At 56.2% G+C, this 26,437-nt stretch overlaps 1 protein-coding gene across 2 annotated transcripts in view; it reads left to right on the forward strand.

The window, feature by feature from the left end:
* The window catches only part of CAPZB (capping actin protein of muscle Z-line subunit beta), a 136,084-nt gene that overhangs the window by 102,140 nt on the left and 7,507 nt on the right, over positions 1-26,437 (forward strand). For both annotated transcript variants that reach the window (XM_082664069.1, XM_082664070.1), the window contains exons 5-6: positions 14,816-14,957; positions 15,328-15,444. In XM_082664069.1, the coding sequence (XP_082520195.1) occupies positions 14,816-14,957; positions 15,328-15,444 (259 nt within the window). The remainder of the gene's footprint in view (positions 1-14,815; positions 14,958-15,327; positions 15,445-26,437) is intronic.

The raw sequence follows: 26,437 nt of genomic DNA on the forward strand, positions 1-26,437 counted from the left end.
AGTTTCAGGTCTCCATCTTGCAGACAGTTGGCGTGGTTTTCCAGTTTTTAGCAGATTTGATGTAACGCATATAAAAAAGAATTTACTTTACAAGCTGGTCTGGGAGGAAAAGTGACACTTTTCAGTCTGACACACGGACAGACAAAAAGACCCACAACACACAAGCAGAAGCTCTGAGGAAGCCATGAACAAATGGCCCTGAACGTTTCGGTAGCTCCCGAACGGCACTGTGTGACCCAGCTTTATCTGGGGTGTCTGTCATGTGCCAGTATCGTATATACGTTATCTTTAATCCTTTCAAGAACCTCTGGGGGAGATGATTTTCCCTTTTTTATATACAGATGAGAAGATTGAGGTTCCCAGGGGCTAAATGACTCACCACAGGACACAGAGGCGAAGAGCTAGGACTTGAGTCCATATTTGCCTGAAGTTTCCACAACTTATTGATTTTCACCATTAGAGTGAATTCACTGATTAAAGCGGTCTTATGTCTAGAAATGTGCCCTGTGGTAGAATAGCTCCTCTTCCAGTGATGCTGAGAGATGTCCTCGTTGCTGTCACCTCTGGTTTATTTGTAGTTGGTCTTACCTGGCCATTTGGCAAGAAGCCTATCCAGCTGCTAAATAAGAATTCCCAAGTGGAATCAGCTTCATGGGGTCATGATAATATTGATAATAAGAGAGCAGTGGTAATAACAGCAGTTACCAGCCAGTGGCTGGGCGAGCACAGTGTTCACTGCCTCTCAGTCTCATTTGATCTTCACATCAGCCTGTGCAAGAGGATTGTCCCCATTTTACAAATGAGTTGACAGGTTTAGGGAGGTGAAGTCACTTGCCCAACTTCACACAGCCAGTAACGTATTTCGCATGTTATGGTCCAGTATGAAACCGTCCTTATCCAACTCCAGAGCCCAACAGTTATCCATCTACCTGACTGACGTTTGAGTGTTTGCTTGCCAAGCCCTGGGGCACTGGCCTTGAATATGGAGGGCCACGTCCCTGTCTGTGCGGTGCGTCCACTGTGGGAGGACGAACAATAGAGTGACGCCCGAGCCGGAAAGGAGTGGTCTGGGCAGAGGGCTGCCTGTGCCAGCGGCTCCAAGGATCAGCACGAGGCTGGTTCTGATTTCTTAGAGGCTAAACATTTGGGCTGTGATTTCCCGAAGAAAGCAATGCAGACGTGTTGGTGCCCTGTGCTGCCGTTTGGGCCCAGGCCCAGGGAAGAGGCTGGTGTCGTCTCTGACTCCTTTCTCCCTCCTGTCTCGCTGGTTCACGTGTATAATGACACGTGGTCAGTCTTAGACGTGTGCCTTCTGTGGGGTCTTGACTGGCCTAACATCGTAAGCCTTTCCCCATCACCATTAAAAAGTCTTCACTGTGATCCCCCAATCCTTACAGCAACTCTGTAGGGTAAGTGGGAGTTACCTCATTTAACAGACGATGAAACCGATGCTCAGAGAAGTCCTCCAGTGGTTAATCTGCTAGGAAACGGCAGGAGCTGGGCTCGTACCCTCGGTCTGACTCTCTGCGCCGCCTCCTGAGAAGGCTTCCCTGCCTGGGCGAGCGTCCACTTTGAAGGTGGCGTTAAGCCTTAATGACCCGTATTTCTCTGGGGCTGTGCATGGGCCTGCACTCTCCTGTAAAGGTGAGCGGGGCTGCGGGGGCTTGGGGAGGGGGTGAAAGGACAGCTTCCTCCACCCAGTGGCGGATCTAACAGGACAAGCCAGCCCCGGAGGTTCTGGGATGGTCTGTGGAGGTGGAATCCTGGCCCAGAGAATGCCATCTGTCCCCAGCAGCATCAGTGTGCTTTTCCGTGGGGGAGGAGAGAGTACAAGGCCTGCGGGTGGCGCCCACAGAGGAGGGCAGGAGGCCCTTCATGCCCTTGTATGTGAGGGGAGGCCCGGTTCTCCCTGTCTCAGCAACCTCAGGCCACCGGGCTGGCTAGAGCTGTCATTGGGCAACCAGAGTCAGCAGTTTCAAAGCACCCTGTGTTATCAGTGTCCTGAGGACGCCCTCTCCTGAGGCCTTACGTGAGGACGAATGCAAGTCTCCTTTTTCTTTCTTTCCTTCCTTTCCCTTCCTCCTTCCCTGCCCCCTCCCTCCCAGTACCTTGCTCACCTCTGGAAGTCCCCGTCGTCAGAGTGCCCTGTGACTTGTTAGTGGCCATGTCAGTGACCTGGGCAGGGCCAGAGCCTGAGCTCTTCCCCCTGTGGTTCTGGAGCAGACGGAGATGAGCGAGGGGCTCGGAGGCCTTGAGCAGCACAGGCCAGTGGTCGCTCCAGGTTTTCTAGGGACCTGGACCAGATCGTTCCAAGGGAGGCAGGGGCAGTAGGTCATGCCTTCCTCTTTATGCTTCATCCCTGCCCCTCCGCAGTCTAGACCTCTTCCTGCAGGAAGGAAGACTCCTTTGCTGTCACCCAGTGAAGGAAGCCACAGCGCTCCTCCGTGGATTCTTCCACCTGCCTGCCTTTCACGTGGACACGTGGACGCAGGCAGCAGTTCCTCTGAGGGGAGGCTCCCCGACACTGCCTCAGGTCTGCTGGCTCTGGTTGCCGAGTTGCTGCCTGAGCAGCCGGCAGGATGGCCCATGTCCTGGGCTTGCCGAGGGGTGCCGGAGCCTCGGGCAGACGCAGCCCTGCCAGAAGGAAGAGAGGGTGATTGGAAGGACGCCGCCAGGAGAGGACGGGCACACCATCGCTCCTAGGAGGGCTGGATGCGGACAGCTGCCGCTCCAGGGTGCCCTGCTCCAAAGTGGGGCTTGGCCTGTGCCCCCCGGGGGCTGAGCAGGCCCATCCCCTGTACTAGGCCCGACTTTAACTCCTCCTGACCTCCCAGTGTTTGTGAATGCTGGGGCCCTGCTGGACTGCAGAGTTACGACCGAGTTTGGCTTGTGCTCCGGCCTCTCGACCAGTCCCCACCTCAAATGACTGAAAGCTGCCAGACTGGCCCTCGGGCTTAGAATTAGAACCCCCTTGTTGCGGGAGCAGCTGTGCTGTAAGGAGCCTTCGGGGGCTCCTTGTTCCGCGACTCCTGGCAGGAAGGACCCTCGCCCTACGCTGGGAAGGCCGCGCTGAGCTCAGCTCACAGAGATTTGTTGGCTTCTGAAGGGCTGCAGGTTTGACAGAAGAAAAATGGGGAAGAAGTCCCTGGCAGTCCAGTGGTTAGGTCTCTGCGCTCTCACTGCTGAGGGCCAGGCTTCAACCCCCTGGTTGGGGAACTAAAATCTCACAAGCTGTGTGGCACAGGGAAAAAAGGAAAAGAAAAAAACAAAGAGGCCTAAGGTGCTCTTTCCTGCCACGTCCTCCTCCGGCGTGGACCTCTCCCCCTCCCCAACTGTTGGCTGTGCCTTAAGACTGAACCTGCGGCCACGGTAGTGAAGACGGCTTCCTGGTTCCGCTTCCTCCTGTGCTGGTCCTGGCCCGTCAACCTTTTTCTTCCTCCTGATGTTCTCCTTAACACGATGAGTGGAAGGAGACCTCGGGGAGCGTGGAGCCAGCTGAGATGCGATCCAGGCCGGGCGAAGGGGGCTTCTCTCTGCCGTGAGAGAGAAAAGCTTCTTCCCCAGCACCCCGAGGGAAAGCCTTGGCTTCTGTCCTCGGGCTCTGGACTTTGATCCCTGGGGCTGTAAAGGTTTTGACTTTGTAGGGAATTGGGATGTGGAACTGGTGTGGTCCGAGTGAGGGGCCAGGCCAGGGACACACTGACGAACAGGCCCTCTGGCTTGCAGCTCCAGTGGGGATGTGGCCCCCCTCTCTCCTGCCTGTGCACAGCATTTCTCCATATAGCTTAAAAGTGCCAGCAGTTTGGAGCACAACTCCTTTCCCAAGGTGGGCAAGTGGCGCGTAGGGGCCCAGGGAGGTGAGCTGTGTGTTCTGCATGATTCCTTTGAAGCCCCCCCAGTTCTGGCTTCCCCCCTGCCCCTCCCAGGTCCCTGCCACGTTCTCACCATCCCACCCTCCCGTCCCTCCCACGTTTACTGATTTCCTTCTTTGCCGTCACCAGTGACAGAAAGGGATTGTGGTGGTAACTTTTCCCCAAGAGAATAACTGTTAAGCAACCATTGATAGCACGGCTCTGATCTTAGATTTAAAATAGTCCATTTGCCGAAAATGCTCAGGAGATGACAGGCAGGTTTTGCTGGAGTGCTGGCGCTGGGGGAAGTCCTGATCAACTCTCCAGTCATCTGGAACGTCATCACTTCTCTCCCCGCAAGCCCTCCCACCTTGGTCGCCGACATCCAGGCTACTCTCATTCTCTGCCAAGCCCCAGGATGGTTTCCTGACTCTAATTCATGGGCTGGCTCAGTTAGCCCCTGGGGAAGAGGGAGAGGTCGCAGAAAGGGCCTCCTCTCGGGTGGCTGGCTCACAGGGTCACTGCTGTCTTGGCAGAGTTGTCTCTGCCTTCTCAGGCCTTAAGCCTGGGGTAGCTCGTCGGTCACAGAACCTCATCATGTGACCTAAGTGAGCCATCTTTCTTGGGAGAGACTTAGTAGAGGGTCAGCACTTGCAGCTGCCAGAGAAACATCTTATTTGTGGTGTGAGCCACCAGTTGGCTGCTACGAACCCCACGATCAGTGCTTTGCGTTTTCAGGTTCCCAGAGAAGATGGGAAACCTTCCCCACTCTGGCTTTCACCCTGGGTCCTCTGTCGGCCCAGGTTCTGTTGAGACCAGATGTTCTGACCGAAGGGGCTGGCACTGCTTTCTTTCAGAGGTGATTGCTCCCATCTGTGCCAGGCATCTTGCCCCGCGCTCTGCGGTCCTTGGCTCTTGGCTTGCAGCAGATAATACCTTCAAACATGCGGTTGCAATTTATTGGCCTTATAAGTTAATTTTAGTGGGTGTGCAATTGATTGAAATCAAAGCTTAACGAAGGCCAGAGTCTAGGGGGTGGGGGAGCGGGGCGGGAAGGCATTTTGTGTTCTTCCTTTGCTTCGGGTCTGAGATAATCTTCAAAAGCCTTAATTAGGTTTCCTAATCAGCCCTTCTTGTCTGGAAGACGTTTACAGAGTGAAACAAGGCTGGCGTCCCTGTGGCAGCCCCAGAGCCTGCGAGCCTCTCCAGCAGCGGCCGGGCGCTGGCAGATGGGCCTTCCCGCGGCTCCCCGCCTCCTCTCCCCCGCTGGGACCGGGTCACAGTTGTGGCTGCTTCCGCTCCTTCCTTCCCTTCTCTGCGCCTCTGTCACGTGACGTTTGAGCGACACCAGCCCAGCGAAGGCAGGGCATCCGTGTTCCTGTGCAGAGAAAGTTTGTTGCCTTGGTTTCTTGGGTCCTTGAAACTCCATGTTCCCAGCTGCCGTCTCAGACCTCTCACCCTGGGCTCCCCGGGGCTGCCCCTTCCTGGGATGTGAGCATTGGGCCTGGAGAGTTTCAGTGTTTCAGTCCTGATGGGAATCGTAGGTGGTAGCGGGAGGCTTTCTGATGAAATGGAGGTAGCAGAAGTATGGGAAGCAGCTAACTGGTGGTCGGTGGGGACACCTGGCAGCAGGCACAGACACCTCCCAGCAGAAGTCACTGTGTCCGCGTCAGGCTGCAGAGTGGGGGAGGGCCTGGGCTTTGAAAGAGACTTGGCCTTGATTCGCTGGTCTGCCCTTACTCACTGACTTGGGGCGAGTGGTCCGCTTTCTGGCCTCTGTTTCCTTATCTGTCAGCAAGGTGCCACTGCCCATCTTGGGGGGTGGGGGATGGGGGTGGGTGAGGGCAGTCAGTGAGGCGCTGTTCCCAAGGCTCACCTTGCACTCATGGTGTCCACTCACACCTTTGAGTGTGACAGAATTATCCTCGCCTTGCAGCAGTGACCTGTGTGGCTGTGTTTTTATTGTGGCTGGGAGGTGGTTTTGGTGCAGACATGGCGAGGCAGCAGGCCGCGTTAGGAGGCTTCGGGTCCTGGTGGGGCTTTGCCATAGACCGCAGCAAGACCTTGAGTAAATCTGTTTCAGAAATGGAGTGAGGTAGCTCCCGTCTGCGGCGACGGGAGAGAGCACTTAGCACGGAGCCACAGATACTTCCCGAGAGCCTGCCGTGCTCTGAGCACTGCAGGTGCCGTGGGGGTGGGTCAGGCAGGCCCCTTGGGCCCAGCAGGGGTGAGGAGGTACACAGGGGAAGAAGTGAACAAACGAACGAAGGACTCGCACCCTTTGGTAAGTGCTGAGAAGGACCAAAAACTGGGCGCTGCATCTATAGCAGTGGCCGGGGAGGGGCCGTGGGGTGACTGGAGCGGGCGTCCCTGTCGCAGAGGAGCATCACCAGAGCAGGCCTGGCTGGCATCTGGGACCTTGGATCTGGGAGGTTTTGTTCCATTCCCTGATAGGAGCAGTGATGACGTGGAAACTGTCGCGCAAACGCTATGGTTTGTGCAGAACTGCAGCCTCCGTGCTGGAGCCTGGAGCTGCGGTGTGTGCCAGGCAGAGGAGCTCAGCAGTAAGAGCCCTGGGCACCGAGGCTCGGGGCGGGGTGGGGGGGGGCTCCCCGGGGGCAGCACTTCACACGCCGTCCCGGCCCGTCGTCGCTGGGGAATTAGGCGCACCTCGTGTGACTCTGCGGGGCGGGGTGGGGGCAGCCTTGGAAGCCTGGACCCGGTTCCCTCCCTCGGCGGCTGTGCCCTGTCTCCTTGGAATAACTCCCGGCTGCGAGCACGACTCTTCTGAGTCCTGTGAGTCCTCCTAGCAAATCGTGGAAGCTCAGGTGGTCGTGGGGAGCCATGCTCAGCCGTGTGACCTGGTGGGGAGGGGCTCACTGGTGTGGCCAGGGCACAGGGGCCATGCGGAGAGGTGCACGGGCCCTCGTCCGGCACAGGCCTGGGGTGTAGTCCTCAGCACCCGGGGCAGGGTCTGGAGGGTCCCGGGATGCGTGGGACAGCTCTGGCTGTGCGTCCTGAGAGATCTCTCCAGAAGTTGTTTGGGGGCTGGGGTGCGAGACCCTGACTCGGACTCCTCTTACTCTGGCTGCTCGGTCCTCACCGCTCCCCCGCTAGTCTGGCTGAGCGACACCTGTGGGTTGAGGTTACCCTGTGTTTCCCACCACCAGAAACAGCCAGGCCCAGTTACCTTTGGTCTCCAGAGTCAGAACCCAGCCGGGAGATGGGTGGAAGCACTGAGCAGAGTAAGCGTGAGGTGATGGAATCGTTCAGGAAAGTTCTGGGGCAGGTGAGACCTGGACCATCGGGACTGGCCATCGGCCTGGCTGCCTGCCCCTTCACACAGGTCTGGGTGGCCCCCGCCGCGTGAACCTTTTCCCCCTTGCCCGGAGGTGGAGGGCCTCTCCCGGGTCTGAAGGTCTCCCGAGGGACCCTGCCACAGTGCCGCTTGCTACACATCCTGTGCCCCAGGGACCGCGTGGTAAAGGTGGGGAAATCATGCCTGGCTCTCAGCTTGTCGGCAGCATAATTAGTGTTTGGGTTTCCATCTACATTATTTGTATCTTCCATGCATTTGGAGGGCCTCTGGGAACCCGCCCTGCCTGCTGTGGGCCTCCGGCTGCCAGTCGGGCCGGTGTGAGAGTGCTGGAGGCAGCTAAGGGGGAAGCCAAGGTCGCCTCAGCTGCGCTGTTTTGATGGAGTGGGAGACGCGTGGAGAGACGCTCTGTCTGCTTTGGGGTGAGTTGGGTCGAGTCGCTTCCTGCTCTCGTGGTGTAAGTTTCAGCTGCTCTGAGCCCTGCTCTGAAGCAGGGGCGTTTCCTGCGGTTCCCAGAGCCCGTGCACGCAGGGTCCAGACAGGCCACTCTTTGCCCCCCAGCCTGGAGGCCAGTGATGGTGCGTCCACGTGGGTCCCCTTCGCCAGGCTCCTGAGGCCGTGCCCAGGGTCTGCTTGCCTTGGCACGCGCTGTCTGCTTTTCATCTGCTGGAAGAAAGTTAAATGGAAAACAGGAGCATGCAGAAGACAAGCTCATTTACAAACATGATCCCCGACTCAGCATCAAGGACTCTGGTTCCTCCAGGATTCCTGGGTTCTGTCACCGCACGGCAGCCAGTCACGCTTCGGGTTATGTGGCTGCACGTGTTGGGGTGAAGCGAGGACCGGCTTCCTCCGGTGGCGGTGCTCCCTGGTGCTGCCGGGCACCCTGTGCTGCCAGGGAAGCTGCTTCGTGCGAGTATCGAGGGTGGGTGGTCTTCCAGCCGTTCAGCCAGCAGGCCTCTGCTGCCACCTTGAAGTGGAGGGCCCTCCTTCCAGAACTCCCAGTGCAGGGTTCTCTGTGTTGCACAGACTCCTGGCCACTTGGTGTACCCCTTCCTTCCTTCCCTGACTTTCTCCTGCACTTGAGGCAGCATTGTTTACAGCAGCGCGTGTGTGTGTGTGTGTGTGTGTGTGTGTGTGTGTGTGTGTGTGTGTGTGTGTGTGTGTGTGTGTGTGTGTGTGTGTGTGTGTGAGAGAGAGAGAGAGAGAGAGAGAGAGAGAGAGAGAGAGAGAATTTACCTAAGTCCACTAAGTCCAGCCCCACAGGCTAAACCAGGGCCATGAGAACAGGACGTGGCTCTGGGGCAGCCAGCTCCCCAGTTCTCAGCTGTGTGACTTGGGTGCATTCCTTTCGCTCTCTGGGTTTCCACCATCTTAACTGTAGAATAATGTATGCAAAGCCCCTGACACAGAATGGGTTCTCAAAAACGGCAGCTCTTGGGTGATGGTGATGGCAACTCCAGAAGGCCTTGACCGTCCACATCCTCCCGGGTGGGCAGTGTGTTCACGGGTAGCCCGAGAGGCAGAGGATGCTCACGGGTGGCATGCAGTGCGGACGGTGTGGTCAGGTGCCAGGCCAGCTCGGCGGCCCCTGCAGCAGAACCATTGTTTCCAGAGAGGCCTTCATTATTCCTCTTTAAGTAAAAAAATAAAAACCTCGTAAAGCGAGGCTGTAAAGCGCCGCAGCCACGGTCCAGATGTGCACGTCTGAGTGCAACTGGCATTGGAGTCGCGCCTGCCTAAGCCGATCGGCATGTTTGCTATGGGGACTGTTGCACCTGTGTGTGCTGGAAGGAGTGTCTGCAGAATACCTGTCCCGTGTCCGTGGGCAGATTCTGGGACGCGTTCCAAAAACCATGGTGGAAACGGCTGTCACTGGAGGTGTGTAAGCAAAGTTTTGGTCAACCTAAGATGTTGGGAATCTACACTGTGGCGCTCAGAGTCTGCCTCACACCGGCCCTCATGCGGCCACCTGGTCCTGGAGTGTCAGAGCTGGGAGAGACCCCAGTGAACCTCGGGTCCAATGTTTTCATCTTGCAAATGAGAAAACCACATTGGTGCCGCACACATATCCGTTGCCTTCCTCTTGGCTTTGTTTAATGAAGCCGGCTGCAGAAGCTCACGCTCCAGCACCTAAGGGTGTGGCCTTGTGCTGGCCCCCCACCCCCCACCGACTTGTCTGGGTTTGGGGGTGACTGCCTGTCCTCCGAATCGCAGGTGTCATCGCGCTGCCAGAGATCCACGTCCGCTCCGGCCTCCTGCCCAGTCCCGGGAAGGCTGCCCCGCCCACTTTTGGCTAAAGGAGCACGTCTGAATGAACCCTGCTCCCAGCAGATCTGTGCTGGCTGTGGTTCTTTTGTGGGGGTCATGGCATGTGACTCATTACCTGTTGGGGCCTCTGTATCAGAGCCACAAGTCCAGCTATTCTCCCAGGAGGCGATTTGATGGGAAAGAGGGAGGGCCAGCCTCCAAGCCGATTCCAGTCCCGGCTTCCCTGTTACATGCGCAGCCCCACGTTGGCCAAGCCTGGTTACAGCCCAGATTCCTGAAACAAGTTTCCATCCTGGTCTCCACGCACACCTCAGCCTCAAACACTCCATAAAGCTTTAGGAGCCCAACTAGGTTTTGGGTTTTGTTTTTTTTTTTTTTTCCTTTTGTGAAGTAGGTCATTTTGCGTATGAAGTATTATGTTTTCCCTTTTGTCTCCTCCTCCCCAGCAGTCCTGAGGTTGGAGAGTTATGGTCATAGAATCTGTATGCATGACGCTGACTTTGGTCAAGTGGAGGAGTGCATTTCAGGGGGAAACGACATAGCTCTCTGGGAAAAAGAGAGTCACTGACACCCCAGGCTTTTCGCTGATCCAGGTTCAGGGTCTAACTCGCCCAGGCGCTTCAGTGTGATTGGCTGTGTGGGGCAATAGCCAACCCACCTGAGGGGCTTGCCTGTGGCTCCTGGCTTATCCAGCGCAGTGCCCTGGTGACCTGGTCTTTTGAAGTTGATGAAACCTGGTTGTGGTCAACATGCTGTTTTTCAGATGGTGGGACTTAACGGAGCCAATCCAGGTGCCCCCATCTCCTTAATGCCAGCTGTCTGAATTCTCTGCAGTTCCATTTGCCTTAAAAAAATATTAATCTGCTGGGAAGCTCTTGAAAGCCACCAACCGTGGAGCCGATGGCGCTTGGTTGAAAGAGTTCACTCTTGGGTGGACGTCAGAGCAGCGTTTTCCTCTCGTTCCCGGGTTGGTCTGGGTCGGTCTATCGGTTCCCCTACTGATGCTCCTGGAACTCTGAAAGGCCCCACTGTTGCCTGGTTCGACTTTCCAAGCCGGCTTCTCTGCAGCGTCCCCACAGACTGTCCCTGTGTCCCTGTGGCTAACAGGTCATTCACCGTCCTCACCGTGTGTGTGGATTTCAGCCCTCACTCCCTGAAGGTACCAGGGCTAATAAAAGCCCAGGGGTTTCGTCTTTGGGCGTCCACGTTTTAAAGATGTTCCCCGAGCTGCCCCCTTGACCAGAGACCTCTGGGCCTCCCCTTTTGTGCCCAGCGCGGCTGGGCCATGGCAGTGGTCCTGGGACCGTCCTCCCTCCCTGCCCTGTGGAGGAGGGGCAGAGCACAGGCCGGCCGGGTGAACCCCTCAGCCGCCTGCTTGCAGCGCCAGGCCACTCTTGATGCCTCGTTCATGCTGCCGTGCGCAGCCCGAGAGCGAGTCGCCAGGAATGGCAGAGCCCCCTTATTGAAATAGCATGTTAGCATTTAAACAATATTAATACTATTTGACTCATTAAATATACAAAGGCCAGCTAAAGTGCTTCCATGTGTGTGCTGTTAGTTCTGGCGGGCGACTCCTCAGATGGCTTTATGTGGTTTCAGACAACATTTTAGCACATTCTTAAAATACCCACAAAAGCCTTTATGTAAAAACTCATAAATGTGAACCACATAAAAATTATTTTTTTCCCGTTTCATGTCATTATGATCAAAGTACAGTAGGTAAGAATAAATTTCCAAAAACTTGTTGAGGTCCCTCTTTAATTAACGCTTCACGCGCAGAGCAGGGCCATAAACCGTGGGACAGGGTCTGTCAGTGCCCCGTGGCCACTCTGCCACACAGGCTGGCCTTCTGGGCGATTCTGAGCCGGCCCTTTCTCATCACGCGTCCTCCAGTCCCTTTGTCCTGGAACATCGGGTTGAGACTCGCAGCCGTGCGCGTCCCCAGAGGCCCCTTTAGGTGAATGGAATGTGGGTCCGCTCTGGCGCTGCTGCCCTCGTCTCTTTACTGAAGGTCCGATCGCCTGTAAGTTAGGGGAGTACCCAACGGGACACTCTCCCAGCTATGAAACCAATTACGGAGCTCACGTGGCTCCGTGGAAGGGTGCTCGTGATCCCGGCCAAGTGAGGAGAGCCGAGCCCAGCCCCGTACCCTTGCTGTGCCTACAGTTACATAAAAGTAAGCGTCTGGACAGAGACCGGAGGGGAATTTGGAAAAATGAGATTTATGGGATAAGCTGATTTATGGTGTTGTGGGCTAAATTGTAAACTTCCTTTTTTTAAAATAATGTTCTTCTAATAATTTTTTTAATTTGGGGGAAGAATAGTAACCCACGTGAGCATCAGAGTCGAGCTTGCATTTTTACCTCCTTTGTCTCCAACATTTTGTAACGTTGGACCTGGTCAGTGTGGCCCACAAGGGAAGCTGAGGATGCCAGGGAGGAGCTGCCCGGAGCGGAGCCGGGCCGTGAGGTGGGACTTTGGAGTGGAAATGGCCAGTTCCGCCCCGCAAAACGGTAATGCTGTTGTTTTATTCTTCTGGAAGAAAACAGAAATCTAAGGGAGGGGACTGAGAGGGCTCAACCACAGGCCACCTGGTGCTTTTGAACTGGCTGCCAGGTGGTGTCGAGGAGGGTTGTCAAGCCACCAGGCCCTCTGCTGGTTCCCTCCCAGGGCAGCCTGACCTGCCCTCCCCCGAGTCCCAGCACAGAGACAAGAACAACACTCTGGGCTGGAAGGCGCCTGAGGCGGGGGGCCTCGGGCTTCGAGGGGCAGAAGGATGAACACGCCCTCTGGGCTTCGCGCCTTCGCTCCAGGAAAGAAGGAATTAGCGGCCCACTTCTGCCAGCACAAGAAAAGCCACATTTTTAAAAGTTGTTTTTTCCCTTTTGATGTGGGGCTGCTCTCCCGACAAGCAGGCGGAAAGGGAAAACCATGCGATGGAACCCAGCCATCTGTCACCGAAAGGACGGGTGTTGGCGGGTCTGCCCTGGGCTGCCCTTCCCGCCCGCCATAGTACAGCTCTGCTTCCCGGGGAATTCGGGGAGGGGGCACCAAAACCCCGGAGCCCATGCCGCCCGCTCACCTGAGTGAGGGGTCTGGTCCCAAGGTGACCACGTTCCAGGGTGGCCCGGCGTGTGACCAGCTCCCTGCAGGGCTGGGCCGGGTCAGGGTGGCCCTGTGGAGGGAAGTTGGGGGCGCCTCAGGCTCTACGCCAGAACACTTACCTACTTGGGGTCTGGGGAGAGATCTAGAACAAGGGAAAGCGCCTTCCCGAGTGGGGTCCCCGAGTGCCCAGCGTTGGCCAGGTTCCCGGAGTTGCCCTGGGCTGGCACTGAGCTCGGGCCCGCAGGTGTGTCTCTCCATTCTCCTGTGCTTTCCCCTCACAGTTCTACGCTCTGCTGCCCTGGTCGGAAGCCAGAGTCCTCAATCCCTCGATCTTTCCTTTCCCTCAGTCCCTCAACCTCAGTCCCTCAATCTTTTGACCAACATCTAGCCCCGGGGCTCAATCGCAATGGGTAGCGCGGGATGGAGCAGTCGGGACAGTCTCCCTGAGGAATGCTGGCGGGGAGGGCGCGAGGGGAACAGACCTAGGTGTGGGCCCTCATGCGCCACGCCCAGTGGGCCTGCGGTGGGTCAGAGCCAGAGACAAAGCAGCCGCGGGGCCCTGCAGCTCGCCAGCATGAAGAGGGACTACCTCTTCTGTCTGTCTCTCGGTTACACTCTGGTGTATATCACATACTGGCCTTTGTACGAAAACTTTTTAGTTTGAAAGAGTTTGATTTACAGCAAAATTATCCAAAAAAGAGTACAAAGAATTCTTAGAATACCCATCGCTTACATTGTCTAAATATTAGCATTTACCATGTATATTTTTTATCATGTAACAGCGTTATCGAGGTGTAATTCATATACATGTTTATTTCTATTACTTGTTTTTGTTATGAAAATAATAATCTTTGGTCAGGTATCTACTTTCCTGTATTGTTTTTGTCTTTCAACAGTCCTAGAAAGTAGATACCATCCCTGTTTGTTTGGTTTTTTTAATATTTATTTATTTGGCTGTGCCGGGTCTTGAGTTGCGGCGTGTGGGATCTTTTAGTCGTGGCATGCGGGATCTAGTTCCCTGACCAGGGATCAAACCCGGGCCCCCCGCGTTGGGAACGTGGAGCCTTAACCTTAGCTGGACTGCCAGGGAAGTCCCAATACTGTCCCTGCTTTATAAAGAAACTAAGGCCCAGTTCGCAGAGCTGGTAGCTGGTAGCTCTTGATAAGTAGTCATCGGGCGGATAAGCGTGTGACGTAACTGGTGACTGGCGGGGCGGGCATGGGGACATGTGCCTGCCTGACTCCCCAGCCCGTGCGTCTCCGTGCCTGCCTGCTGCTCACATCCGAGGCCGCGGCCCCGGGCCTCCTGGAGAGTTCCGGAGTGCGCCTTCTGCACCACTGATGCAGGGTTAAATGGGGTCAGAGAGGCCACAGACTTTCTGGTAAAGAGTGTGCTATTAGCCACCAGAGACTCCATCGTTCCAGAGTTGTAGTTGGTCGTCAGCAGAATTTGAGGTGCTGCCATGTCAGCTGGTGGTCCGCCTTTGCTTTCTGAGCTCCTCGGACCTGTACGGACAGCCGCTGCCTTGGTGCCCTTGAATTTGGGATCCTTGCCTGATTTCCTTTGCTCCTCTGGCCTTTTCTTTCCCTCCTGCGTTTGATCTGAATTAGGAATTTTTCAGTATTGCCTCAGACTTGCGGAGGAAGCTCGGTCCCAACCTTAGCCCTTCGTTTCAGGCTATACAGTTGCAGCAGGTTGCTCTGAAAAACCCACAGAAGCCCCAGCGTGTGCAGGCCCTGGAGCGTTCCGGGGGGAACAGAGCTCTGTCTGCTCTCAGTGGGACAAGTCTGGACTGTTGTTGCTCTGTTTTTCGTGTTTTTCGCCTGTAAAGTAGGCATCCCAAAAGATAGGAGTATCTCACGGTAATGATTACTCAATGGGAATGACCCCCATTGAGGGTCTGTTACATGTCACACACGTTCTGGATCCTTCTTCTGGAAGGAATGTGAAGCCCAGAGAAGTGGAGTCAGTTTGCCAAAGGCCACAAAGCAGAGGAAGGGCAGCTCAGACTCAGACTCATCTTTTGGACTCCTAATTCCGTGTTCTTTCTGTGAGCCCCCCACCCGAAAGGATGCTGCATCCCCTCCCCTGACCAACGAATGAGCAGGACACATGCAAGAACCAACCCGGGAACCACCGTAGGGAGGGTCGTTAATCCCAGAGAGACATTTAGATGAATCTTTGCCAAATGACCACCCCTGGGACCTGGGGTGATGATCTGTAATTTGACGGGCTTAACATCTCATGGACACGTGGGCCTGCTTCCTGCAGGTATTTTGAAGGCGGCGTCTCATCTGTCTACCTCTGGGATCTGGATCATGGTTTTGCTGGAGTGATCCTCATAAAGAAGGCTGGAGATGGATCAAAGAAGATCAAAGGCTGCTGGGACTCCATCCACGTGGTGGAAGTGCAGGTACAGCTCCCACCCCCACCCCCCGCCTGCAGCTGGCAGCCCAAACGGTGCGGCCTGTTCCCTAGCAGGTGCTTCTTGATGGGGATATGTTGTGATGTATAAACCCCTGCTGATTCCTAAAAGCGCCCACAGCCATGTGGATAAAGATAAGTCAGGATCGCAGTAGTCATTGATGAAAAAGATCCCCAAAGAACTTGGATACAGTGACCGCAGGTTCGGCCCCTTTAAAAACCATTTGGGATTCTGTAAGGTCATGTCATGGTGACGTGTTAGGAAGGGACGTGTTAGAGTGACCTGAATTCAGGGGCCATTCGGGCTCTCCTCAGCTCAGGGTTGTGCCCAAGGCTCTGATGTCTGTCTCTTCCTACAGGAGAAGTCCAGCGGTCGCACCGCCCATTACAAGCTGACCTCCACGGTGATGCTGTGGCTGCAGACCAACAAATCCGGCTCTGGCACCATGAACCTCGGCGGCAGCCTTACTAGACAGGTAGAGTGGTCAGTGCCCCCGGCTGCAGCCCCAGGGCTGGCCGTGTATGGAGATGAGTGAGCAGCTGCCCCACAGAGGGTCCTGGGGCAGCCCCTGCGCCTGACGTGATCTCCCCACAGGCCTGTCCGTGTTTCCCGACATTCAGTCACGGGAGGTTTTACTTGGGATCAAGGTGTTTATGTTAAGATGCTCCCGTGACGTTTAGGGCGTTACCGCTGGTAACATTTTAGAATGGATTACTTTCTCAGTTGTGGCTTAGATGATGTATTAGGGCTCTTGGTTGCAGGTGACGGAAGTAAAACTCTCACTGACTTAAGTGAAAATGGAAATGAGTCAGCTCACCTAAGTGTGACGTTCCGACATCGTTCAGCCCGCCCGGGTCTGAGACACGAACGATGTGGGCAGGACTCTGGATCTCCATGCGGGGGCTCCTGGCAGCCTCTGGCCATCCTGGGGGAGAGCCTCTCTCGCAGAGCAGGTCTGCCGTGTAACCCCAGGAACGTCTCACTGGCGGGTCGGGTTACTTGTCCCGGACAGAATCACTTCCTGATGCTAGGGTCATGTGACTACCCATGGTCGAGGAGACGAACAGGGGTGTGGGTGTTGATTTCCTAGAGTGAAATCAGGCAGCTTTCTCACAGTCGAGAGAGGGCTGGGTGTGGGCAGCCGGCAGCCACTGGACAATGGAGAGGTGCTTTCTGCAGCGAGAACGGATGGCCGTGATCTGTGGATGGGGGTGGGCAGTGAGGAGTGACGGCAGCCGGGGGGTCAGCCTAGGGGCTTGGCAGCAGGCTGCTGGGGGATAGTAGCCAGGGTCCCCAAAAGGAGAGAAAGGACTGAAAAAGAAGCTACAGGGACCCAGAAGAGGGAGAGCCTGTTAAGCCTCCGAGCGGGCTTACCGGCCTCCCCAGGCAGGTGTCCTGTGGTACACACCTGCTCTCTGCTCAGCTCTGGCCCCCGCAGCAGTGCTCCAGGGATGCAGGGGTGCAACGGAATGACAGTCACTGGCATCCTCTACTGTGCACCCCAGCAGGGCACTTTTCAAAACACAGCGTATTCGTTCACCTCATACAGAAAAAATGGGTATGTCTGGTCAAAGCAGTCCAAAGACTGCTTGAGTCACAGGGTCTTGACGTGGGAAGAGTTCAGAGGTCATCTCCCAACCTAACAGGACAGTTTGTGCCGCTCTGCTCGGGTGGGACCAGGGAGCTCGCTGCCTTGGGGGACAGCCCGTTCCTTTTACATCAGTCTCCATAAAAAGAGGCATCCAGCATGGGCCGCGCGCCGCTCTGCAGGCACCGCACAGGCGTGCAGGCTACACGGCCCCCCACTGGCTCCCCACCCCACCTCTTTTCCCACGAGCTGTTGGCGGTCCAGGGATTTCCCCTTCTGTTCTTGTGCAGTCGATCTTTCTTAAAATGAGGTTTTACATGTGAACTCACGTTTTGGTTTTTGTCCACTCTGCCAGGGACAGATGATGTCGAATCTCGGTTTTGGTCATCCAGGTGTTAGCTGCTCCTTCCGGCTTTCTTCCTTGCACGTTAACTAAGATGACTCTGTCTTCGTCTTAGTTCAAGGCCAAGTTTGGAGCCCTCCAGCCTGGCTACCAAAGACTTCCATAGCGGGGAGGCATCAGTCTGATAACCGTCTTTCTAGGGCGCTGGTCTTCCGGGTGAGCTTGTCCAGCTCTGATTCACCGCCTGAGCAGGGCTTCACATCTCCAGATAGATGCCATTTGAGCCACCTGTGGTTGAACACCGCCTGCCGTTTCCCAGCCGGCTCCCTGCCCTGCAGGACCAGGGGACTGCAGGCTTGGCCGTGGCGTCTCTCTCCTCGCCCTCAGGGGCTCAGTGTGTCTCTGCACTTCAGGCTCCTCTGATATGGCGAGAAGCATTGCTTTGCTGTGTTTCCCACCTCTCTGGTCCTGAACGGCCCGGCCAGGCAGGAGGGCTCTCTTGAGAGCCTCTGCTCTGCAGGTGGAGGGAACCTTCCTGCCCACAGTCTAGTCCAGGAGGGACCAGCGTCAGCACCGCGGAAGAGCTTGTCAGAAATGCAGAGAGCTTGGGGCCCTACCCAGACCCACCAAATCAGGATCTAAAGTTCACAAAATTCTCCAGGTAATTTATGTGCACATTAAAACTTGACGAGTGCTACTCTTTGGGGTTTTGTACCTAGTTCCATCTTGGGGGGCGACTCCCCATGCCACCAGCAAGCAGTACTCCAGACACCAGCAGGGTGTCCTACAATTCACCTACGAGCCTGACACTCTACCCGGAGATAGCATCAGATCCCACAGGTTCAGGGCTCAGTCCCACAAGACTGCCTGCCCTCCTCCCTCCCCTGAGACACACCTTCCAATGCTAGTGGCACGTCCAGGTTGTCCCCTGTGCTTCTGACCTACTGGCTACAAATCAGAGGTTCCCATGACCCCCTACTTGGGTTCGATTAATTTGCTAGAGCTGCTCACAGAACTCAGGAAACCCGTTTACTCATTAGTTTGCAGATTTATTCCAAGGGACATTTAAAGGTTACGAATCAACAGCCAGATGGAGAGATCCACGGGGCGAGGTCTCAAACAAGGGAGCTTCGTTCTCGTGGAGTTTTGGGGCCCCTGGAAGCATTTTGGTTCCCCAGCCTGGAAGCTGATTCCCGTCTTCCGTGGGGTTTTGTGGAGACATCATTACATAGGCGTGATGATTAACTCACTAGCAGTCGGTGATTGATTCAGCCTCCAGCCCTTCTCCCCTGCCTGGAAATAGAGATAGGACTAAAAGTTCCACCCCTCTATTTATGGTTGGTTCCCCTGGCAACCAGCCCCCATGCTTAGGTACTTTCCAAAAGTCATCTCATTAACGTAAACCCAGTTGTGGTGGAAAGGGGCTTGTTATGAGTGACAAGGCACCCATTTCACCTTTATGGCCCTGAAGCGATTGATTTCAGGAACTGAGGACAAGAGACCAAATGTAACAAAAGATGCTCCCATTGCTCTTATCGCCCAGGAAATTCCAAGGGTTTGGGAGCTGTGAGCCCGGAACCATGGATAAAGAGCAGGTGTACGTGAGAAATGTATTTTGGTCATCCGAATGACCAAACTGTGTATTTCTTATAAATCACAGTATCACAGCTGCTGTGTGCCTTTCTGTTGCCCATCTTTGGCTTAGGTGTCATGAGCAGCCCATCTTCAAGGTGTCCCTTCCAGGTGTGTGAGGTGAGCTGGGAGCTTGGACTGGAAGGTGCCGCCTCCCCTGGAGCAGACTTGTCTTCACTTCTGCTTCACGTGCTGCTTGAAGCTTCTGAGCAGGTTGAAGCCCCTCGTTTAAGAGTCCTGTTTAGGACTTTTAACAGCCCCACCCCAAGGGAAGGCCTTAACCCTGTGCTGGTGCAGGGCAGTGGTGTCTTCGTGTGACAGGAAGAGGAAGCACAGACAGGTGGCTTGGCCTGAGTCTCCTGTGAGACTTGGCCTCAGAGAAGCCGGTGCTGGCTGCAGTGCAGCATCCTCAGAAGGGCCTCAGGAGGGAGCCTTCCTTGGCAGAGGTGACCGTTGCCATCCTCATCCTGGGAGTGCCTGACTGCATGAGGGTTCCTTTTAATATCAAAATGGCTTTTTCAGTAAGATAATAATTACGCTTTTCATAACCATTAATTTTTTAGTAGCTCTTTTAAGTGCAGTCACAGAAGCATCTCCGTGCACTTGAACAGTAGAAGTGCAAGGCAGGTGCCTGGGCCGCGTGTCGGAGCCTCACACTCTCCGTGCAGAACCTGCACCACCTCTGCCGTGTCACGGGGCCTGGAGCCGCAGGGGATCTCGGGGGTCCCCTTCTCTGGCCTCTGGGCAGAGCTGTCCCCACACTGTCCCAGAGGCTAGTGCTTACTGGGCAGAGACCATCCTTTTGCATGGAAATGGGCCCTCGTCTTCCAGGAACCACTGACCAGGGAGGGGCCGCCGGACCCCAGGCAGCTGGCTCCCTCGCAGCCGTCCTCCCCGACACCCTGCCACCTGGGGAGTGGTGGAAAGTCCTAAACCCGTATCCGGAAACTGTTTCCTGCATCACTTACCGCTCCGAACTGTTTATAATTCCACCCGGTTTACAGTGACCTGGACAAATATTTAATCCTCAGCCTTCCTAAGAGTTTAGATCAGAGCTGCCAGCCCACGGCCAGGGTCTGGGCTTGCTGTGAGCAGCGCCCGCTGCCAAGCCAAACGCGGGCCTGTGGAGCGGCCGTCCTCAGCGCAGCGCGCGGGCCGCGGGCCTGTTGGGATCACCTGTGCTCTTGGGCTTTCATGAGGAAATTGATGCTTCTGTCATCATCCTCGTGGCCGGTCGCATAACTCATCTGAGGTGCATTAAATCTGGGGCTGGTTTCCAAAGTAAGTAACTGCAAAAGGAGGGGCAGGGAAGCAATGAGGGTGACAAATCTAAGTTAATGATGTGTAGCTTCTGCGCATACAGGGGGAATGAGGGTTGCGGGTTTAGCTGTTTGTCCCAGATGAGCCTTGGGAAAACATCTCTGGTTCTCTTGGATGGGAGGCGAAGGGGTTCCAGGAAAGCTTAGCAGATCAGCGATCCAGAGTGAACACGTGTGGTAATGTGGGCTGTCTCTGTTGATTGGGTTGTCAACAGCATAGTGATCGCTCCCATTTAGCAGGTGAGCAAACTGAGGTTCAGGCTATTAAGTAATTTGCTGTGGTGACTTACCTAAGTAGCAGGCAGAGCTGGGATGTGAACCCAGATTTGTCTGCCTGGAAGAAAAGAAAGCTGCATTCTGCCGCACTGCATTTTTTTGGTCTTAATCTGTCCCGTATCTGTAGGCCTGGCATTTAAGAGATGCTCAGTAAGCGTTTGCACAGAAATGCGTTGAGCAGTCAGGACACTGCCCTGCGGGCGCCCAGGAGCATTCCCTTGGCAGCCCCTCGAGCAGCGTGGGCAGCAGCAGTGGGCCAGTGGCCCCAGGAACAGGCCCTGTGGCGAGTGGGGCCAGAACCACAGAGTCCAGTGGAGGCGCCAGGCCTCCCTGGAGTGTGCTCAGCAGCGCCACATTTTGGGTGCCTCTTGCCGGAACCCAAGTGACCACATGAGACGCCTTCACCACCAGAGGTAGTGCGGAGGGTTTTAAGATTTTTTAAGTAGTCAACTGATCTGATCAGATTTATGACTTCAAAGGATGGCCCCAGCGGTGGCTGCAGTGACCAACCCGTGGCCGGGTGGTCAGTGAAGGAGCCTCAAGGCAGGAAATAACGAGGAAGGGCAGAGGCAGGAGGAGTAGAGGAGGGACGGGTTGGAGACGTCTTGGGGTGACCCCAGGGTGTGAGTGCTGGGCTCAGGTGGGTCTTCCTCGCTCGAGTTCCTCCAGTAAGCGGTACTTGCTGTGACCCAGGCGTAATGGCAGCTCCACACTCACTTGCACACTCACACCTTCCCACATGTGTCAGGAGGGAAGGGGCCATCTCACCAGGCCCACAGTGCCAGGCCCCGACCCTGGCAGCCATCCTAGCCAGCGGTCAGGAGCGCCCAGCCAGGCCGAGGGCTCCCAGCTCTCCCGTTTCCATCCAGCTCATACTGGCCACCCCGCAGCTGCACAGGCCGGGGCCACCCCTCCCTGGCACGATGCCCAGGGCTCCCCCACTTTCCTGCTTCCTGTGCCTGTCCTGGGAAGGGCCATGGCTTGGGCTTGGCGGAATTTCCCTCCAGGAGTCCCTTTCCCTGGCTCCCCAGGCTTTGCCTCCATCTTCTCCTCTCTCAAGGCCCCCTCACCGCCTTTTTTTTTTTTTTTTAATTTTATTTTTGGCTGTGTTGGGTCTTCGTTGCTGCACGTGGGCTTTCTCTAGGTGCGGCGAGCGGGACTACTCTTCGTTGCGGTGTGCGGGCTTCTCATTGCGGTGGCTTCTCTTGTTGCGGAGCACGGGCTCTAGGCACGCGGGCTTCAGTAGCTGTGGCTCGCAGGCTCTAGAGCGCAGGCTCAGTAGTTGTGGCACATGGGCTTCATTGCTCCGCAGCATGTGGGATCTTCCTGGACCAGGGATCGAGCCCGTGTCCCCTGCATTGGCAGGCGGATTCTTAACCACTGCACCACCAGGGAAGCCCCTCTCACTGACTTTCTTACCGCTCTCGGTAAATGTACTGGAGCTACATTTCACACCTCATTGTGACCTGGGCTGTGGAGATGCCCCAGGGGCTCAGACCAAGGCTCCCTCACCCATCTCCTCCACTCCGGCCTTTTGTCCACCCACACCCCCCCCCCGCCCCCCGCCAAAAGACGTCTCTTCGGGACGTCCCTGGAAAGCAAGCAGAGGAAGTGTTTTGGCAGATCCCTGCAGCTGTGGGAGGCAAGGTGAGTGCCGTCTTCGCAGAGGCTCATCACGGCCAATCCTTGAGGGCAGGAGGGCAGCAGCTGCCACCTGGGCCCCGGTGGGAAGGCTGCTTTCCGCAGGCCAAGTACCAACGCGCTGAAAAGGAAGTTGCACTGAGAGGTCACTTCTGTGTGACAGCTGGAGGCGTGGGAAAGAGGCAAGACTGCGAATCTCGGGAAGGAGATCCAAGGTTTCCAGTCTGGGGCCGGGCGCTGCAGATGTTCATTTGACATTTTTTTCCGACTAAATATTTAGAAGCAGAGGTGGAATGTCCTGTGGAGCTGGGATGTGAGGGCGGACACTCGGAAGGCGAGCTCTCCCCCCGGCTCAGCACCGGGCTCCCTGTGATGTATCTTCGAGCAGTGAGACTCCAGCTGAGGCACCTGCCCGCGTGTTAATGCAGGGAAATCCTCTTTGACTCGCGCTTGGCAGTCAGGCAAGGCGGCATGTTGCAGGGGGAAGAGCCCATGGCCTTCCCTCCAGATGTGGGGAACAGAGGGGTCCGGGCCAAACTTGGGGTGGCTCAGGGAGGACTTTCTTACCCAGGGAGGCCCAGCTCCAGGTGCTCCCTTGTTCCCTGAGGTTCCTGGGTTCAGGGGTGGAGAGGCTTGAGTGGCGTGGCTTCTAGGGATGCTTTGGTGTACGTCCGGTGACCTGGGGCGGAATGACCCAGCCTGTTCGAGAGAGAGAGCTGGTGTGAGGCTGCCTCCCTGTGCCCATCCCCCGCTAGGAAGGTCGGGCAGGCGAGGAACAAGGAACAGAGCAGACATCCGAAAAAGGGAAGGGTTGGGGGAAGGCAGGCGGGTGAGGCAGGGATGAAACTGCTCGGAATTTCTGAGCCCTGGACTGCGGTTTGTTCTTGAGTTTTCCGGTAAAGAACGTGGGTGAAGTTGAGAAAATGGAGCAGTCTCCTGGAAGAAAACAGGTTTTGGAATCCTCCAGACCTTGGTTCAGATCCTAGCCCAGTCTCTTTCCAGCTGTGCGACCTGGACGAACCACTTCCCTTCTCTGAAATTCAGCACTTTCACCATCGAGCTTAATAATGCCCATTTGGAAAGATGGTTGTAGAGCAGAAATAAAAAAACATTTTGACACACGGGTTATGCCCAATAAATAATAGCTGTTAACTGCTACTACCACCTGTCACGCAAGCAGAGACTTTTCCATCTTCTAGAATGTATACAGTTTTAGGCTCAGTTAAATTTTTCCTAAACTGGGCAAACCAAACCTTCCTTGAGAGGCTGTCTGACCACTGTCTTCTGGCTTGACAGCGTGTTACATCCTGGCCTCACAGCTGCGCTCTGACCCGGAGCCCAGCCCAGTTACTAGGAGGAGCCAGGCCGGGGAGAGTCCCGGGAGCGGAGCTGCCGTTCAGCAGGCGCCATTCTGGGCCTGGTGCACGTATTAGGTTCTCCGGTGCAGGGCAGAGGCAAGGAAGGCCCTCGCCCCCCAGGGCTCCAGAGCAGCAGCCGTTAGACGGGGCTGGCTTCCTGCAGGTTCCCACCCTCCGGGCTCTGCTCACGTTTTCCCTTTTGAGGAAAATGACCTGCTCTCTACACACTCACCCGTGTCCTCCACGTTGCCGGGCCACGGAGAGGAGCGGAGGTGCTTGATGGGGACAGGCGGGCTGCGCTCTGACTCCAGACTCTGTTGGAACCACCTTGTGGAACATCTGTGCGACCACAGCACATGAAAATGTTCTCCTCTGGCATCGCCTCTATAAGGATGTAATAATACCTGCGGTGCAAAAATAGTTCTACTTTTGGCAGACCAGCTTTGCCAGCGAGCTGACCCTGACCAGGTGTGAAGGGAGTCGGCAGGGTGCGGGCAGGGGGGCCGTGGAGGCATGTCTGTGTGCCGGGCCTCTGCCCCAACCCCAGCCCACCCTCTTCCTTCCCTTCCCCTGGCCCTGCTGGGCGTTTGCCTTGGGCTCAGATTCCCTGCCTCAAGCTTCGTGGCCCCTTGTGTCCTCCCTGGTAGTCGGTCTGCTCCTGGGGGAGGCTCACCCGCCCTGGCCCCCATGCCCAGACCTCCTTTATCTTTGAGCGCCCAGCATTTCCAGCCTTTTCCTTTGTTGGAGGATGGCTCTTGATTCTGAAGCAGAGATGATACCCCAGAGGTCGGATATCTGATGTGACTTTGCTTCCCTGATGGCCCTGAGCCCTTTGCCGCCAGTTCTGGCCTCAACTTTGCGTGGTTGGTGCGCGTTTAAAATGGGGCCCTCACTGAGCTTCAGAGCCTCACTGCTTCCCTGGGGTTGCCAGGAGTCTGCCGTCTGCGTGGAGCTGGGGAGGCAGAGAGGCCAGTTTGTGGAAGGACATAATTCATTTGGGTCAGACCCCCCCCCCGCAGGCCTCTCCTTGCCCGGAAGAGCAGCCCTGAGCTGCCGTCTGGCCGGGCACAGAAACCTCTTCCACGGGGGAGGAGAGGACACTCAGTGCCAGCGTGTCGGTGTCCAAAAATGCCTTTTAAGAATGGGTAGGCAGGGCTTCCCTGGTGGCGCAGTGGTTGAGAGTCCGCCTGCCGATGCAGGGGACACGGGTTCGTGCCCCGGTCCGGGAAGATCCCACATGCCGTGGAGGGGCTGGGTCCGTGAGCCATGGCCGCTGAGCCTGCACGTCCGGAGCCTGTGCTCCGCAACGGGAAAGGCCACAGCAGTGAGAGGCCCGCGTACCAAAAAAAAAAAATGGGTAGGCAAGCGCTGTCCTTGCTCAGGGCGGAGCGCGGTCCCAGCCCCTGTGCAACGTGCACACGCTCCAGTCGTCGTGGCCGCAGGGTTTTGCTCAGGGCCCAGCATGTCCCACAAATGCCACGGCGCTGCCCAGGGTGGGGTGCTCATCCACCTGAAACGGTGGGGTGTGACTTCACTTTGAAGTTGGTGGGCACGCTCACCTCCTGTTTTGTGTCAACCCCTGAGCGAGACTCCCCAGGATCACTGGCCAGAGTGCCCGGGGTGGCTCAGGGCCCGGTGTTGGGGGCAGAGCAGCCGATCGTTTTAGCATCTCACTCAGTCTCTCCTGTTTGGCCAGCCCTCAGCCAAACGGTCTTGCCAGAACCAGGCGTCTTCACTCTCAGACTTAGTCTCCTGACTTTGAAAGGGCCTTGCAAGGCTGTGGGTTCCAGACCATCTCTCTACTCCAGATCCCCCTCTTGTAGCATCTTGACAAATGGCCACCCCGTTTCTCCCCAGACACCTGCAGGGACCCAGGGCTCATTGCTCTGTGAGCAGATGCAGATATAATAACAGAGAGCTCCGTCGCCCCTTGGCAATGACATGGATTGCCGGACATGCCCCTGCTGGACAGCCGGGCCCTCAGAGCATGGCCAGGACCTCCCGAGTCTTTCCCCTCCCGGCCTGAGATATCCAAATTCTTTCCCATTTCTTGGGGTCAGGGTGTTCAGACCTTTTAAGCAGAAGGACTCCAGTTTGCCCACGGCTCTCTGAAAACCCAGACTGCATCCAGCCCTGTGGACGTGGCTGGGCTGGGACGGAATGGGGGGCCCTCCCTCAGCAAGTGACGCAGCCTCGCCCCTGCAGCTTCGTTGCGTGATGGGGGGCGCGCCGCCCCTGAGCTGGGCTCCAGTAATATAGTTTCCTTTTGGTCCTGTCACATTCTTGTCAAGCTTGAAATCACCTGAAACCCACAAGTCTCTTCACTGGGCTTGTTCCTCATTTTGTTCTCGGTGAGGTTAGTGTTTGAGCCAAAGCAGGTGATTTGCGTTTGCCCTGGTGAAGGCAGTCAGCACGCTGGGGCTGGAGGAGCAGAGCTGCGGGGTCAGGCGGGGCTGTCACCTGGGCAGAGCACCTGACACCTTTAAGCTTTGGCTTCCTCGGCTTTAAAGTGGTTCTTAGGAGGACCAGGTGGAGTGAGGTCGCTGCCGCCAGGGAGTGCTGTGCTCTGCAGCTGACCCGTGTCTCGGGGTCTCATCACCTCCACCCTTGATGCTGGCAGTAGGATCCCATGAACCCTCTGCGCTGTGCCTTTCTTTAAGTCCTGGACAAACAGGTAGACCCAGGGCCAGGTAGAGAATCGTGCGAGATGCCCTGGAGGCCACCCTGGGAACATGAGCGGGCTGTCGTCCAGCCTCGGCCACAGGATCTTGGATGGGAACCTGCCACAGTGATGTGATCTTAGAGGAGCCCTCTGTTCTTCAGCCCAGCGTCCCCATCTCAGTAGGAAATTGGAGAGGCTCGCAGCAGATCGTGTTCCTAGCGAGCCCGTGCTGGCTCCTGGAGTATCTGATGTGAAAGTGCGCCAGCAGATGATTTTTTTTAACGGTCCCATCAGAAATTGTTGTCTGGGTCAGTGTCAAGCCAGTGTTTAATCTCCAACTCCACCCTTCCTTCTGTTACGGAAGTGGGGTCAGCCTCTGCCCTCCGCCAGTGTTCTGGCACCTCTGAAGTGTGCCGTAACTTCTCAGGGATGTCTCTGTCACAGAATCGGATTTTTCTGACCCTGAAACTTAATCATTTAAAGCGACTTGGTTCTCTCCTCCCATCTGCGGCTTTGTCTCCCTCCTAACTGGGTCTTTTCTACCTTTCCCAGCGTGGAAGTCACTCTCCCTAATGGGTAAGAGAAGTAAAAGCAGGTGAGACTGGGCAGAGGCCTTTAGCCTCCGAACAGACGCACCCCAAGCATCTGC

This window comes from Grampus griseus (genome assembly GCF_964374135.1).
Source record: "Grampus griseus genome assembly, chromosome: 1".
Lineage (NCBI taxonomy): Eukaryota > Metazoa > Chordata > Mammalia > Artiodactyla > Delphinidae > Grampus > Grampus griseus.